Source organism: Gobio gobio (genome assembly GCF_949357685.1).
Source record: "Gobio gobio genome assembly, chromosome: 16".
NCBI lineage: Eukaryota > Metazoa > Chordata > Actinopteri > Cypriniformes > Gobionidae > Gobio > Gobio gobio.
Window position 1 is genome coordinate 30,556,876 of NC_137109.1, and position 17,544 is coordinate 30,574,419.

General features: G+C 37.7%; 2 protein-coding genes across 2 annotated transcripts in view; one reads left to right on the top strand and one right to left on the bottom strand.

The window, feature by feature from the left end:
• The window catches only part of kdrl (kinase insert domain receptor like), a 44,477-nt gene extending 42,338 nt beyond the window's left edge, over window positions 1–2,139 (bottom strand). Inside the window, exon 1 of the mRNA XM_079839798.1 lies at window positions 1,611–2,139. Within this exon, the coding sequence (XP_079695924.1) occupies window positions 1,611–1,680 (70 nt within the window). The 5' untranslated portion in view covers window positions 1,681–2,139. The remainder of the gene's footprint in view (window positions 1–1,610) is intronic.
• tex11 (testis expressed 11) lies at window positions 1,909–17,440 on the top strand (the record flags this gene model as incomplete). Its single annotated transcript, XM_079839261.1, has 29 exons — window positions 1,909–1,972; window positions 4,615–4,730; window positions 4,943–5,027; window positions 5,205–5,284; window positions 5,463–5,543; window positions 5,691–5,810; window positions 5,963–6,043; window positions 6,163–6,248; window positions 6,607–6,664; window positions 7,271–7,366; window positions 7,459–7,540; window positions 7,630–7,708; window positions 7,797–7,948; window positions 8,060–8,145; window positions 8,851–8,988; window positions 9,090–9,192; window positions 11,487–11,611; window positions 11,774–11,859; window positions 11,930–11,983; window positions 12,068–12,108; window positions 12,183–12,257; window positions 12,352–12,422; window positions 12,531–12,647; window positions 14,998–15,070; window positions 15,184–15,333; window positions 15,958–16,066; window positions 16,178–16,298; window positions 16,658–16,825; window positions 17,166–17,440. The coding sequence occupies 29 exons, from the start codon at window positions 1,909–1,911 to the stop codon at window positions 17,235–17,237; spliced, it is 2,769 nt and encodes a 922-aa protein (XP_079695387.1). The 3' UTR covers window positions 17,238–17,440.
• Window positions 17,441–17,544: the final 104 nt, after the last annotated feature.

The following is a 17,544-nucleotide window of genomic DNA, read 5'->3' on the forward strand; positions in this document are numbered from 1 at the left end:
TGAAATGTAATAATCACAATGCACCACCACAAATCAGTTAACATGACAATGGCAACAGCTCATGTCTTCATGCCCTATTTCTGACTAATGGATTAACCATACACCCCTGACATATAAAATATAATGGCATGCTCTTCCGCTCCACCATTGTCTTGAGATGGGGCGACTGACACACATTTGGAGTAGAGGAGCAAGCAAGAAGTCTGGGGGAAGGAATCTTTACTCAGGTAGCGTGTCACATTTCCGTGACCTCTACTGCCAGAACAATTCCAGGGTGCCTCCTGCCTCTCCATCCGCTTCCTTCATGTGTCTTTCCCACGCTCGGCGTGAAGACAGCGAAGGAAATCTACTTGGAGACCTTGTAGACAAAGCTTGAAGACCCAAAAGTCATGGGGGGAGCAGTATTTCCTCTGTTTGGATCAGAGTAAGAGCTTGCTGTTTGTTTGGACAGCAAGAGGAAGACCTGTATCTGTAGTGCACAACTGCTATGTCACAATGAACAATGGCATCCACCTTTTACTATCCATCTTATTATAAGGAGGAGCAGCCAGAAAACCAAGTAGCCAAGAGTCAACAATATATTTTCTCATGTAAACACATATTCTCTTCTCAAACTCAACAACACTGGAACTGGAGATGTGCCCAAACTACCCATTCACAATAAAACACACACCTGATATTTCCATCACAATGTGCTCGTTCTTTGAATAACGCAACTAGTCCCAAATAATGGAAGAATGCAAAAAGTATACTCACTGACCTACTGTTTTTCCATAATAGCTGTGGACCATTTAACCAATTTGACCATATGATTGGGGTCCCCGCAAATGAGTTAATGTCAGTAAAACGATTTAAGCCCCAGCAAGGATAAAGCATCTCCTGCGTGTTAACTTCAGTTAACTGATGGTCGAGTCTCAAAACCCAGCTGCCTACCTATAGACAAAATTTGGGAACCCCAAACCGGTTCTTACGGTGCATTATTTAGCACATATGACCTCCAAAATGCTACACCAAAAGATCTATATGAAGGCAGCTTGTTAGGTTTTGAGAAATTATATAGACTACCTTATTTTAATAACTCATCATATGTTGATTCAATGATGAAAACTGTTTTCATACGTGTATCAACTTATTTGTCCCTATCTATTTAATGTCTTTCAATAAATGCAATTTCTACTAGATTACTTGCATTTGCAGAGTTTCTTAGTTCTCTTTAACCATAATTAAAGTCAAAATAGTTTAAAAAGTGCAATGAACTCATGGCTGCAGGTCAATGACATTTAAGTTTAAATAATAGACCATACTTTAATGAAGAAAGTTCTCATTTTGTAATATATCTTCTAAAATTAACTTTCAAATAACATCAAAACAAGCCATAAACCTAAATATTATTTCAATACCATAGGTGATGTAGTCTCATTTTCATCTTGCACAACAACTTTGAAATGTTTTCATCCGCATTTGTTTTTTATCCATTTACTTTTCATTAGGATGAGAACTGAACTTCAAACCGCATCTGTAAGTTACAACAGCAGCCCAAAGACAGCAAGAAATGATCGTGTGCAGCTTCAACTAAAGCGCAGTAAAAATGACAAAAAGCGCACACTTACCACTTGAGAAGAAATTAAAAAGCAGCTGAAAAGTGATGATGCCTTTGACTGAAGGTTGAACAGAAGTCATTTCGTCCGATAAAATAACTTTCCGAAAGATATTCCGTACTGTCACTTTATATTTGATGTGGTCGTAGGCTATAGTCCACCTGGACTGAAATGTCTCTTGATGTAGGCTAGAGTTATATGTGTATAGTTCCCGTTGATATGACAGAGTCAGAGATTGTTCTTTCAGTGATGGCTGTGTAATGAAAACACGTCTCGTAGTCTCTCAGTGACTGTAAAGGTATCCTATCGCATGGTACTGCGCCTGCCCCGGTACAAACACGAATGGAGCAACTCCAAACTACTCCCGAGGGCAGGTGCGACGTTTGCAATTCCTTCCTAAAACCGAGTGAATGAAAATGTCAAAAACTAGACTCTATAAAGAAGGTTTAACAATAATATAACTAATGCCAACCGACTGATAAACCATCCCACTGCCTTTGGCTTTTCTGCTGGGGTTTCCTCTCGAAGGCTTTATATGAGTGAAGCAAGGACGGAAGGACGCAACGTCACCATAGTAACTCTGCAGCGATACTCCTAGTGCACGCGCACCTTCCTGCCTCAACTTAAAATATAATGGGTTAATGATATCGATTAAGATATTCTGTATTGTATATTAAGTAAATTCATAAAATATATATTTCATCTCAGTGAAAGGTCCCACCCAATGGCTCTATGAATGTCAAGATGCTTTACTATTTCAACTACATTATTTTAAACCAAACTCTATCGACCAGGGAGTACCTAAAATATCTAGGTGCAAAGGTAAACAGGCATTGTCTGATAACATATCAGACAAAATACCTTGCAACAACATTTACAGGGTTTATTTTTAACTTCAGAAACAGGACGTGCAGCTAATTTTATATCAGAGTAAATAATCACGGGGCTTCTTTTCACCTTCCAACACCCCATGGTGAGTGGATGCACCACAGACTGTTTGTCTATTTGATGTTACACATGAGGACACACTCCCCGCAACGTATGGCAACACATTGTCCATTCATGTCCTTCCATCTGTATATCACTTCGAATGGATGGCCAATCCGTTAGAACAGAAATTAAAAAGTCTTGTGTCAGAATACAGTACATTCTAATACAGTTTGTTACTGGTGAGGTATAATGTTAATGAGACGTGGTTTTCTTCCTTCAATATTGATTGGAGGATGATGTGATTATAAAGGACACTGATAAAGCGAAGGGAGCTGTTAAAGCTACTTTTGATGAGGTGTGATGTCATTTATATTTCAGAAATAATTTTATTCTGCTTTATTTTATATTTAAAATATGATTTATTATTGTTAATATGTAATTAAAATGTAAATACCTGTATTTTTTAATTAAAATATATATGGAGGCCAGCTAGTAGTTGATGTGCGAGTAAACCTCACTCCTGACGCTAGAGGTTGCAGCCTTTAGCCCCCTTTGTTAGAGCGTGGAGCGGGCGTTTCGAACAGGAGGGGTATATATATATAACAGGAGGGGTATATATATATATATATATATATATATATATATATATATATATATATATATATATATATATATATATATATATATATATATATATATATATATATATATATATATATATATATATATATATATATCCCTCCTGTTATATATATACATATATATTATAATAATCTTTTCAATAAGTAGGCCTACTGAGGAAAATCTACTAGGCCAAGACATTTCTGGTGATGTTTTCTAGTTTGGCAGCAGAGATCTGATTTAGGTATTTCTTGAATCTACTACAAAAATAATATTTAGCAACTAATGAATTTTCTACCCAAGTAGAACTGTGGGACGAAGTATTTTTAAATCTGGCACGAATGTGTAAATATGTCTGTTTATTATGATTTTAATATTATTTATGTAGCAGACTTTAGGAAATCGTGTGTGCATCTCTCTGACCACATGTCATAAGGATCATGTTTGTTTTTTCTTTCTCCTGTGCAATCAGGCCTCCAGGACTGATCACACATTTCCCTCAGGCCAGCACGGTGGCTAGATAAGACTCAGGCAGAAACAATTGCTGGAAGCCACGCACTGAGAGGAGTGGGCTTTTAAGACATCTTATTTTTGAATCTAGTGCAGTGAACACAATAAGAGACTTCACAACCGATTCTGTGTGCGCAGCTTGAGCTCTTTCCTTCAGCTCAACAATGACCTCCCCTGTTAAAACAAAAAACCCAGCATTATCATCAATGCATGTTTTCTTTGGGGGGAATGAGGTTCTAACTACCAAAAGGTGATGAATATCATGCTTAAACAATGCTATTATACCATAAAGTCCAAACCTTTCAACAGGACAGAGTTGAGATTTCTAAATATATAGCAGCATGTACGCTTGAAAAGAGTAGTTCTTCAGTCATCTGAAATTTGAGAAGCATTTCCCTATGTTATATATTATTCGATTTTATTAAATAGCTTTATTGTTAGCAATGACAAGCTTTGATTTACCACGCCAATAAAATTGCTTTAAATCTGAATATGAAATATTTGAATGAGAGGTGAATTATACATACTCGTGTGTGAGACACCACCTTGTGGTCATACAGCAGAATTACATACTATTGGGGGACCTCGCGCGCGTTTTGGCGGTGGACGGTCGCGAGAGGCGCTTTGATTCTGTCAGTCACACAGAAACTACTGACAAAATCGTTTTATATTACGTTACTCGTCGTGTGTACACAAATACATAAAACTGACCGTATTATGGAGGAGTTTGCAGTCGACGTAAAAAGTAAGAATAGCTTATATTGTGTGGTAATAGGAAGATGGGTGGTAACGTTAGTTAGCCTATCTAACGTTATTATGCAGGTTTAAAAAATAATGAATCTCTTATTTTTAGTCATGTTAGTGTCCTTTGTTTGAATTATTTCAGCTTACCTTCTCATGAAGTGATTTAACACATTATGTGAAGCTGTTTAAATTGACTCGGTGTCTTTCACAGACCTGTCAGAGAAACTTCTCCACAGACAGATCGATTCAAATTCAGATGAGGTGATTGAGGCGCTCTATAAAGAAATTTTAACTCTAGATGGAGCAGCAAAACTACAGGATTCGCAGGTTTGCAAAACCAATCTCTTTTGGAATCTACGGAAGCCCTTAGAGATCATGTGTTACTGTTTTTTCTGTCTTGTATTATCCACTATCATGTCTTAATTTTCTCGACATTGCGTTTTTTTCTTCTTCTCTTTTTATGTAAGCAAATAGCTTCCATAGAAATCTAATAACTATGCTTAGATATTTAATTAAAAAATATATATATTTATTTGTAGTTGGGGGAAATCGCCATACAGTTGTGGAACTGGGCTGTGACCAAACATGTTGGCTCAACTATTACAGAAGAGCAAAAGGCCAAAGGTCTGTCTGTCTATTAGTAGTCTATAATTCTGTCTGTCTATTAATGCATCTGGGTGTCTGTCAATCAGTTGGTCTGTTTTCTGTCACTGATATTATTTACTCCCTAACATACTAAGACATTTAAAAAAAAAAAAGTGTATCTACAGATGTTTTCACAGTCAATTATTTGATACACAGTGCGTCATGTGGCATGCAGACTTCAGTATTCATGTGGGCCTGATAACCCATCAGAGAATATTGTTCGCAGGCAGATACTGGTTAGTCACTCACTATTTCCAGCCGTTTAATTTATATAGTTTATAATAATTTAAGCCAGTGATGAAGGGGTTCATGTCAAGGCATTGTAGATATGTTCATTTCCATTCTTTGTGCATGTTCCTGCCATATTTTATTGTATATCTATATCACCAAATATCTGAAATCTATGTTCCTCAGATGGCCAGTAAAACAGGGAGAACATGGCTTGATTGTAAACAACCCAAACTTGCTGATTTTTTTTTAAACATGGCTGTCAATGTACGTATGATGGCAAAGAAAAAATAGACACTACATGTATGCCAAAAATATAGTCATTGGATATTGGAACATTAAAAATACCCATAATATTGTTCACATTCATAGTGACTCTAAGAACAAGAAACAAAGAATATGCTACTTTTACAGAGCCTGGAGACTCTTTACAGCAGACTTACTTCCTATGGAGACTGTGCAGGAGATATAAACACACCAAAGGGAGACATAGAGAAAGACTTGCTGCGGGTTTTGTCTTATCAAGCTGAATCTGTGAGCAGAGATTGCTTAGCATGTGCAGTGACTATGAAGCCTAAAATTAATGTCTAGGTTTAGGGCAATTTTTCTTTACAATTTACACAAATATGTTTACCTATTTTTTTTTCTTTCTCAAATATAAGTTATCTTGTGTGTATTCTGTGTAGGCAGTTTCTCAAGAGCAACATCAGGAGGCAGTGTCGTGCATTCATCGATGTAAAGAAATGCTTCTCCGTCTCCCTAAAGAGGTGGACAAACTGTTGTCGTCAGCATGTTTAGTGGTTTATTCTGATTTAAGAGAGAGATTATTTAGAAAATACAGACTATAAAAAGGAAATAAAAACACTTTTTGTGAAATCTCCTTTAGACTGGCTATCTCTCTCTCATCTGTTACAACTTTGGGGTCAACACTTACAGTCAGGGAAAGCATGAAGAGAGCACGTTTTGGCTTAGGTAGGGATCTCTAATATACATTATCGTTCAAAAGTTTGGGATTGGTATGATTTTTTAAATATTTTGTAAAGAACTGAAGTATAAACCATATAAATACAGTGAAAAAAGAATAATATTGTGAAATATTACTACAATTTAAAATAACTCATGTGATGGCAAGCCAGAATTTTCAGCAGACTTCAGTGTAAGTATTAATTGACACAAAAAAATCTTACTGACCCCAAACTTTTATAATACTACAATATAATTAGTATTAATGTCATTGAAGTAGTGTAAAAGTATTTACAGTATTACAACATTTTTCCATGTTTTATAAGATTTCTTTCCACTTAACATGTATACTTATTCTGCATTTCAGCCAAAGTTATGATATAGGCAAGATGAATGTGAAATACTCACCAGGATCAGAGATGCAAGTAAGAAATGTTAGTCAAAACTAGTGCTGTGCAATCGATTAATCGCATACAAAATATTTGTGTTGTGTTTACATAATATATGTGTGTGTATAATTATTATGTATATATAAATACACACACATTCATGTATATATTTAAGGAAAAATATGTTATATTTATATATAAAATATTTATTTTTATATATAAGAATTATTATTTAAATATATATACATGCAAATATGTCTTAAATATATACATGAAGAATTGTGTATTTATATATACACATAATAATTACACACACACATATATTATGTAAACACAAACATTTATTTTGGATGCGATTAATCGATTGCACAGCACTAGTAAAAACCAATATACGCTGGGGTCAAAAAATCCACTAATGAAAATGTTGAATTTAGAATCATATTTACTCATTATTAATTATGTTTCAGTATTGTAAATTGAGTTTAAAAATGTTTAACTTACTAACTTATTCACAAACATTCACAGTTAATGTCCAAAACCTTTAACTGTCTGCTTATTTTTCAATATTTAAATTGAAATTTTCAGCGTGGTCTTTTTTTGTATTAACTGAATGCATTGTAATCTTATTTCCCATTCCTCCAGGCCAAAGTCTTGAGACTTCTTGCAACAGTTTATTTGGAGTGGGACTGTCAGAAGTACATGGAGAAAGCTATTCATGCCGTGAGCTTGGCTAATAAGGTAAAGCATTCTTAGTGCAACCAGATCTTGTCAAAGTAGACAACATTCGGCCATACTGTTTTTACATTTAGCCTGTTATTTTTTCTTTTCAGGAGCATATGCAGTTGTCAGGCCTCTACCTGAAGATCCGCATCTTAGTGAAAAGCTGTAGCCCGGATGATGCAGTAAAATCTGGTGAGCCCAGTTACTCTGTTGAAATCAGTTTGTGGATGGTATTTTTTCCACCCCACAAATGTTTCCCTTCCTTTCCCACGTCCCATCAGGGCTGTCAGAGCTACTGGACTGTGAGGTTCCACTGGAAGTGTGCTTGAGCACAGTAAAATTGCTTGTGGACGAGAAGAGGTATGATCTCTCATCTTTCTAAACACCAAAAAATCATCTTGAAATCTGTGCTTCAAAGACCAGGCATTACTTGAACATGTTGTTTTAGGGAAGCTCTGGCCTTTGACTTCCTAAAGAGGGTGTGTCAGCACTTTGAGTCGTCTCCTGAACTGGGCTCTGCTCTGCTTATGCATATAGAGCTGCTGCTGCAGCGGGACAAAGAACTGCTGGCCAAGCAGAAGATCGAAGATGCTATCACTGGTACTCAAAACTCATTATTTGAATGAGTAGTTTTCATTCTATGTTTGTCACCATAATGTGTTTCATGTTGTTATATTAAACAATTCTTACTGTTTACTTACTGTTTTCTAGGACATTACACTGGAAAACAACTAGAACCCCAGACTCTATCAACGCTCCACCTTCTGCTGTGGGATAGAGCTTCAAAACACTTTGAAGTATTACATAAACTTTTACATGTTAAATATGTAAACCTCCCCTCTCCCCGTGCAGTTCTTTATTTACTTTGCTTTGTTAAAATGGGATTTTGTATATAATGAATACATTCAAATAACTAGAACACTATTATCTCCATTTAAAGCATTTTACCATACAGTAACATTGAAAGTTTGGGGTCAGTAAAATATTTTTAAATGTTTTTAAAATAAGTCTCTTATGCTCACCAAGGCTGCATTTCTTCTATTATCAATGATGAAAACAGTTTTGCTGCTTAATATTTTTGTGGAAACCATGATACATGCTTTTTTATACAAGTCTTACTGAATCCAAACTTTTTTGTTAGTGTGTATAAAAAGATTTTTCCTCACAATCAGTATAAACTGAACTTTATACAGAAGAAAACTGAAGAACTTGAATGTGCGAGGCTTCCAGTGTCATTTGCTTGCAGTTATTTTACCTGCACAAAAACTGTCCATTATGCTGCTTCATATTTCAAACTTTTAAACGCAAATAGTTTTGCCATTTATTGCTTTTTTTGTTCTTATAGTTAGCGGCTAATGATTCTGAAGTCTCGCACATTCAAAGGAAATAGCTTACTTCTGTGCTATAAAAAATAAGGTGGATAGTACTGTATGGTTCCACCGTGAATCAAGTAGTTGTGAGTTCTGTGAAACAGCTGTCATGTTTGTTGTCTTCTTTCATAGGCCAAGAACTATTCTGAAGCTCTGGAGTGGTATAACTACTCTATGAGTTTCTACAAATCTGGTGAGTTGGATCAAAACCTCGCTAAACTGCATAGAAACCGATCCTCCTGTTTCCTGCACCTGCAACAACTTGACAAGGTAGTTGGCAAAATAATTAAGGACATCTCCTTACATGCACACAAGTCTGTGTACGGTCCTTTTACTACATGTTTGTTGTAAAAGTTAAAATCTTTTTGAAGGCCAAAGAGGCTGTAGAAGAGGCAGCAAGGATTGATCCAAACAACATTTTCACACAGTTCAACATCTACAAAATCGCTGTCCTGATGAACAATGCAGAGAAAGGTAATGGGGATGATGAAAAGTTCTTCAGTCTCAGGTGTCTCACAGTAAAATTCCCAGGGTTCAAATTATTAACACTTAAAATATCAGGGAGCTTTACAATTGTGATTTCCAGGCATGGAAAGGTTATGTCAATTAATACAATTAAAAATTCTTGTAGTTAATTGATCTGGTACATACTGACGACTTTGTACATGTGTAGAATGTTTTTTGTACAATAATACATATATATATATACAGTGGGGAGAACAAGTATTGGAAACACTGCCGATTTTGCAGGTTAGCCCACTTACAAAGCATGTAGAAGTCTGTAATTTTTATCATAGGTACTCTTCAACTGTGAGTGACGGAATCTAAAACAAAAATCCAGAAAATCACATTGTATGATTTTTAAGTAATTAATTAGCATTTTATTGCATGACAAGTATTTGATACATCAGAAAAGCAGAACTTAATATTTGGTACAGAAACCTTTGTTTGCAATTACAGAGATCATACGTTTCCTGTAGTTCTTGACCAGGTTTGCACACACTGCAGCAGGGATTTTGGCCAAAAATACAGACCATATTTGGGTCTGTATTTCATATTTCATACAGACCTTCTCCAGATCCTTCAGGTTTCGGGGCTGTCACTGGGCAATACGGACTTTCAGCTCCCTCCAAAGATTTTCTATTAGGTTCAGGTCTGGAGATTGGCTAGGCCACTCCAGGACCTTGAGATGCTTCTTACGGAGCCACTCCTTGGTTGCCCTGGCTGTGTGTTTCGGGTCGTTGTCATGCTGGAAGACTCAGCCACGACCCATCTTCAATGCTCTTACTGAGGAAAAGAGATTGTTGGCCAAGATCTCGTAATTCATGGCCCCATCCATCCTCCCCTCAATATGGTGCTGTCGTCCTGTCCCCTTTGCAAAAAAGCATCCCCAAAGAAGGATGTTTCCACCTCCATGCTTCACGGTTGGGATGGTGTTCTTGGGGTTCATCCTTCTTCTTCCTCCAAACAGCAAGTGGAGTTTAAACCAAAAAGCTCTATTTTTGTCTCATCTGACCATATGACCTTCTCCCATTCCTCCTCTGGATCATCCAGATGGTCATTGGCAAACTTCAGACGAGCCTGGACATGCGCTGGCTTGAGCAGGGGGACCTTGCGTGCGCTGCATGATTTTAATCCATGACGGCGTAGTGTGTTACTAATGGTTTTCTTTGAGACTGTGGTCCCAGCTCTCTTCAGGTCATTGACCAAGTCCTGCCACGTAGTTCTGGGCTGATCCCTCACCTTCCTCATGATCATTGATGCCCCACAAGGTGAGATCTTGCATGATGCCCCAGACCGAGGGAGATTGACCGTCATCTTGAACTTCTTCCATTTTCTAATAATTGCGCCAACAGTTGTTGCCTTCTCCCAAAGCTGCTTGCCTATTGTCCTGTAGCCCATCCCAGCCTTCTGCAGGTCTACAATTGTATCCCTGATGTCCTTACACAGCTCTCTGGTCTTGGCCATTGTGGAGAGGTTGGAGTCTGTTTGATTGAGTGTGTGGACAGGTGTCTTTTATACAGGTAACGAGTTCAAACAGGTAAAGTTAATACAGGTAATGAGTGGAGAACAGGAGGGCTTCTTAAAGAAAAACTAACAGGTCTGTGAGAGCTGGAATTCTTACTGGTTGGTAGGTGATCAAATACTTATGTCATGCAATAAAATGCAAATGAATTATTTAAAAATCATACAATGTGATTTTCTGGATTTTTGTGTTAGATTCCGTCTCTCACAGTTGAAGTGTACCTATGATAAAAATTACACCTCTACATGCTTTGTAAGTAGGAAAACCAGCAAAATCGGCAGTGTATCCAATACTTGTTCTCCCCACTGTATATATAACAATTTAAATGTATGAACTCCAAGGATTGGTACCCTACACGTCTGTCCATTTTTTATTTCAAACAAATGCTGCTCTTTTGATTTTATATTAATCAAAGAATCATGAAAAATCATGGTTTCAAACAAATATGAAGCAACACAACTGTTTTCAACATTTATAATAATAATAAAAGTTTGTTGAGCAGCAAATCATCTTATTAGAATGATTTCTGAAGGATCATGTGACACTAAAAACTGGAGTAATGATGTTTTGCCATAACAGTAAAAAATTACATTTCAAAAGATATTCAAATAGAAAATCCCACCCACCCCAAACATTTGAACAGTAGTGCATCAAAGGAAATCATCCCCAGAAATCACTATAAAATTATTTTTAAAAACAGATCTTTTGATATGAATGCCTGTCTGTTATGTGTGTGAATAAGCCGCTGTGGCTCTGAGAGAGATTGGCGCTCTGGCTCAGACTCCAGTCACCAATGAGGACAGACTGCTAGTGACTGAGAACGCTGCAGCGAACCTCCTCGGCCTGGCAGCGCAGGTCGCCCTCGAGGTGGGTTATACCAGATGCGTGTGACTTTTCTCTCACTATTATTCCTGTATATTCCTCCAAAATAATGGTTCAAGGCAGCAGTTTCTGTGTATTTGGGGAGGGTAATATGCCACGTAATTGTTGGTACCTCGGATGTACTTCAGCAGTGATTTTTCACCACAGCATGAGCAACAGGAAACAGCCATCAAAGCCCTAGAGAGTCTGTGTGAACACTCGCAAGATGTTGCGCAAATCCTCACTGCCTTGAGGTCAGTCACACATTCACTGTGAGCTTGTATCAGTGAGCACAACTATCAAGAAACATAATTTCTTCCCTAGGTGTTTAGTACGACTTGTTCTTTCAACAATGGAAAACATCAGTGAGGAAAACAGGTTAGTAGATCAATGGTGCAGAATTCTGACATTCAGTAAAATCTGCGTCTCTATAAGTCACTCACTTATCTGTTATTAAAACAGGATTGCCAACTTGGATACCCTCTTGTCGTACCTAAAGACAGGTATGTTTAACCATAATCTTTCTTTACACTCTGTTATTTTTCTCTGCTTTGATTTATGAATATTGTATTTACAGCTCTTCAGAAAGTATCACAAATCAGCCATAATCAAGGCCAGGGAGCAGATGAAGCCAACTGGTTTCGGAGAATCGGTGCTTATTCTTAAACCTCCTACTGTTGAGACACATTTACCTATTTGGTGGTTCTGTTTGATGGTTGTGCATGTGTTGTCTGTATAACTCTCAGCGTGGAACTCAGCCCTGCAGTGCGAGCACAGTCCTATGAGGATGAGGGATTTCTTTCTTCTCTGCTTCCAGGTAAGTTCAAGTACAGTTTCTCTTAGAAGACGAATCCACATGCTGATGCTGCAGCTTTAGTTGGGTGTAGCTAAAGTGAGATGTCTGATTTGCTGTCTGGCTGGGCAGCTGTCACAGATGTGCGCCCCAGACCGAGCTGGGTTGATGGGGCAGAAGACGTGTCTGCTGATGGCTGCTGCCGCCTCTCTGGAGATCTGCAGGAGCTCTGATCACACTGAGCAGCAGGTGGATCACACTTTCATTTTTAGCAGTTCATCATTTTTACCTGACTAAACATTAACCAGTAGGTAAGATGCTTTTTAAGGACATGATGGAGAATGAAGTCTGAAACTTAACACTACACAAATTCAGAATATGGACTGAAGTTGTATGTTAACATGCATGATAATATCAAAGGGTTAGTTCACCCAAAAATGAAAATTCTGTCATTAATTACTTACCCTCATGTTGTTCGACACCTGTAAAACCTCTGTTCATCTTCGGAACACAAATGAAGATATTTTAGTTGAAATCCAATGGCTCAGAAAGGCCTCCATTGGCACAATGCACTGTACACTCTCAAGACCCATAAAAGGTACTAAAGACGTCGTTACAAAGTCCATCTCACTACAGTGGTTCTACAATAACTTTATGAAGCGACGAGAATAGTTTTTGTGCGCAAAAAAACCTAAATAACGACTTATATAATGATGACCGATTTCAAAACACTGCATCATGAAGCTTCGAAGCGTTATGAATCAGTGAGTCGATTCAGCGGTTCGCCAAAGTCACGTGATTTCAGCAGTTTGACACACGATCCGAATCATGATTCGACTCACTGATTCATAACGCTTTGAAGCTTCATTATGCAGTGTTTTGATATCGGTCATCATGATATAAGTCGTTATTTAGGGTTTTTTTGCGCACAAAAACTATTCTTGTCGCTTTATAAAGTTATTGTAGAACCACTGTAGTGAGATGGACTTTGTAACGACGTCTTTAGAACCTTTTATGGGTCTTGAGAGTGTACAGTGCATTGTGCCAATGGAGGCCTTTCTGAGCCATTGGATTTCAACTAAAATATCTTCATTTGTGTTCCGAAGATGATCGGAGGTCTTACAGGTGTCGAACGACATGAGGGTAAGTAATTAATGACAGAATTTTCATTTTTGGGTGAACTAACCTTTTAAGGGTTTGGAAGCTTCTAAGTGAAATTTCTCTTTAATTGGCTTTTGCTTTTTTGGAGTAGTTTAACTTTAAAATGAAAATTAGCCCATGATTTACTAACCCTCAAGCCATAGGTGTATATATAAAATTTTATTTCTGATGAACACAATCAGAGTTATTTTAATAAATATCCTGACGCTTCCAAGCTTTATTATGGCAGTGACGGGTCCATTGAGTTATAAATATATTATTCTTACAAAACCCCATCGATTTGCTTCAGAAGGCCTTTATTAACCCCCGGAGCCGTGTGGAGTACGTTTATCATGGATGAATGAGCTTCAAACTCAATGGACCCCATCATTGCCATTATAAAGCTTGGAAGCATCAGGATATAAATATATTTATATATATATTTTTTTTAAGATTTATTTTTGCCTTTGTTGTGACAGGACAGTTAGTTGACAGGAAGCGAAGTTGGAGAGAGAGAGCGAGAGGGGGATGGGATCGGGATCAGGAAAGGTCCACGAGCCGGTACTCGAACTCGGGATGCCCAAAGCGCAAATGCACTATATGACGGCTCGTTGTCCACGAGGCGATTGTCGCCAACAGGATATTTATTAATATAACTCCGATTCTGTTCATCAGAAAGAAGAAAGTCATATACACCTAGGATGGCTTGAGGGTACATCATAGGGTAATTTTCATTTTAAAGTGAACTACTCCTTTAAGCTACTAACCCTCCACTAGGGTTAAACATTGTCCACAACAATATTCAAAGGACCTAGTTTCTATAAATAAAATGTAAGGGTGACAGTTTTAGTCGTAGTTTTTGGAGCTGAATATACTTGAAGGGTCCCACTCTTTTTAACCAGTGAATTATCTAGTTTTTCATGACATGATAAGGACTGGGAAAATAAGGATTTTTAAAAATATATTTTTTTACTCACGGTTTCTACCCAGTGGATTTATTCATTAATATGATTTTTTCCCCAGGTTTATAAATCACACTTTTAAAATTAGGCTAACGGGTATATTCTTTTATTTGATTCTTCTAAGAAAATAAAAACAGTTTTCGAGTAGGTGGATTAAAATATATTCGAATATTTTTAGTTGCTCTAGCTGATTTTAATGTTTAACTTTTTTTTTCCATAAATCTTGCAGCCCCCTTGGAATTGTTCTAGGGGGCGGGGCTGCAAAATTAAAATAGTTTTATATTATATTTAATATGTACATAAAAATAATACTCTTGATTATTTGAATATATTGACAGCTCTAGATTTTGTTCATGAAAACAAGCACTTTTGATATCATTTCAAGCAGAAACAGAAGAGCATTATGGGATACGGGAGTTGAAAAGCAATATGTTCTCCGATTGTTACCAATGCTAACCAGCAGAGGGCGCAGTGTATAATATCTGCTGTGCTTTCAGACTGAGCTGCTGACCCAGACTCTAGAGCACATCCAGCTCTGTAAAGAGATCTGGACGACCATCAAGGCATCAGGTGTCACATTTACTATTTTTAATCTTTTTAATCTTTTACAAAAGCTGTACCCGTTTTTCCAGAATAACAAGGTAACAACGTAAAAATGTTGGTACTTTTTTTTCCTTAATTAGGCACTTCCCCTCAAGACAAAACCGACACATTATTGCTGCTCTATGAGTTTGAAGCCCGGGCCAAATTAAATGATGCCAAGCTTGAATCTGTGCTCGAATCAGTTTTGGAACTGGATCACATTGAGACCAAGCTGTTAGAAATGATCGCAGGTCAGCTTCTCAAACCATAACCCCCTTTTTTTAAATAATTACATATTCAAATCACGTATGGGCGGTGATATTCTGACTGCATGTACAATACCTTCCAAAAGTTTGGGGTCAGTAAGTTTTTGTTTTTTTTTCTTAAGAAATTAATACTTGTATTCAGCAAGGATACATTAAATTGATACAAACTTTTATTATGATACAAAATGCTGTTCTTTCAAACTTTCTATTCATCAAAGAATCCTGAAAAAATGCATCGCAGTTTCCACAAAAATATGAAGCAGCACAAATGTTTTCAACAATGATAATAATACAAAATGTTTCTTGAGCATCAAATCAGCATTTTAGAATGATTTCTGAAGGGTCATGTGACACTGAACTGCTTGAAAATTCAGCTTTCCCATCACAGGAATAAATTACATTTTAAAATATATTGTAATAGAAAACAGTAATTTTAATTTGTAATAACATTTCACAAATTTACTGTGTTGTGATCAAATAAATGCAGCCTCGGTGAGCAGAATAGACTTCTTTCAAAAACATTAAAAAAAAATTCCGACCCCAAACTATGGAACGGTGTAGAACAAAAAGACAATAAAGCTCTGATGGTCCTGTACTTTGTGTCTGCAGTCCTGGCTATGGAGCCACCAGCCCATTTCCCCGTTCTGTGTAAGAAGGCACTGAGGATCGCCCTGTCTCTACACAGGAAACAACCACAGGTCGACCTCACACGCTGCAGGTCAGACTAGCTGAGTGTTTGTTACTTGTTACCTAACTTCTAGATAACAAAAAACATCAAATGGTTCCTCATGTGACACACACCGTATACATATTTGTGTCTTTGTTACAGTAACTGTTTACACAGCCTGATTCAGCTGACCCTGCCGAGCGGTGTGTCCGAGGTGCAGCCCTGCGTGTTGGAGGAAGTGTGGAGCTACTATGAGCAAGCTCTTTCCATCATAGCCACCGCAGTGAGTCGTTACGTTGACTCAGCAGCCGTCACATACGACCCGCTGCAGCTCAGCCCTGCAATTATCCCCATCTTTGAAAGAATCTCCTGTTTCTGTCAATGGGTTTTTAGTTATGCCTCAGTTAGCAGATGCTCCATTCACCAGCCTCTTCCTGCCAATTTGGATGCCAATTTGAAAATCTCGCCTGTATCCTTTATCTTGGACTAGTGATGCAGAAAACTTGCATAAGCAATTCTAAATGTGTGACCTTCACGACACCAATATAAGATTGCATTATATAATTTTGCTGCTATTAATGTAGCGTTTAAACTTAAATATCGGATTCGTCACAATCAGACAAGTCTTCTCATCTCACACAGCCCGAGGACTTTCCGGAGCTGGAGATCCTGTGGCTACTGACCCGAGCGTGGAATACGGGAATCCTGCTGTACAGTCTGGCCCAATACCCAGAGGCAGAGAGGTGGTGCGGGCTGGGAATGAGCTTCCTGCGGCACCTGGGCTCTCTGCAGGACAGCTATCAGACTCAGGTAACGCAGTAGGAGGCGGATGGGCCGCTCAACAGCTGTTTGAGCACTTGAACCAAGATGACGGATGTCATTTTCATTCTCTTCTTGCCTCAAGTCGGGGGTTTTTATCACCTCAGTTGGAGGTTTAACTCGGGTAGCAGGGGTCGTTAAAGCAGCATACGGGATAGGGAGGTTTAGTTCAGCTAGTTCAGTTTAAACGTGTCATTCGGCAATAATTGATTCAGCATCCGAGTTCCAGGAATTCACAAGATAATATTCATTTAAAACCTTTTGTTCATGTCGTTTGGTAAAAGAAAACGCAGCAAGGTGTGAATAAAATACATGAAATGTGACTCCCCAGATGGCGGGTCTGTACAGTGAGGTGTTGGACAGGCTGGATAAAGCAAAGAAGAATCTCATTATTGAGGAATGAATGATGGCAGCTTCAGTCGCAGATGGAGATCTCAGGTCTAACGGCACGTGTTTAATATGTAGCGTGAATTTCTGTGCATGTTTTTGACTACAAGCTAAGAGATGTACAATGCATCTGATGGTTTGTTCGTTCAGTTATGAAACGGTTCAAAAAATAGAATTTCTCGTATTCATTTAATCTGAAATATTTGTCTTTTGGGCAGTATTATTTTATGACCTGTCATTCGGTTATCTGTTTGAGCTGTCCTTGGTTGACTAGTTCAAGTCAAGACATCTGCATTGTGATACAAAAACAAATAAAAATGCAT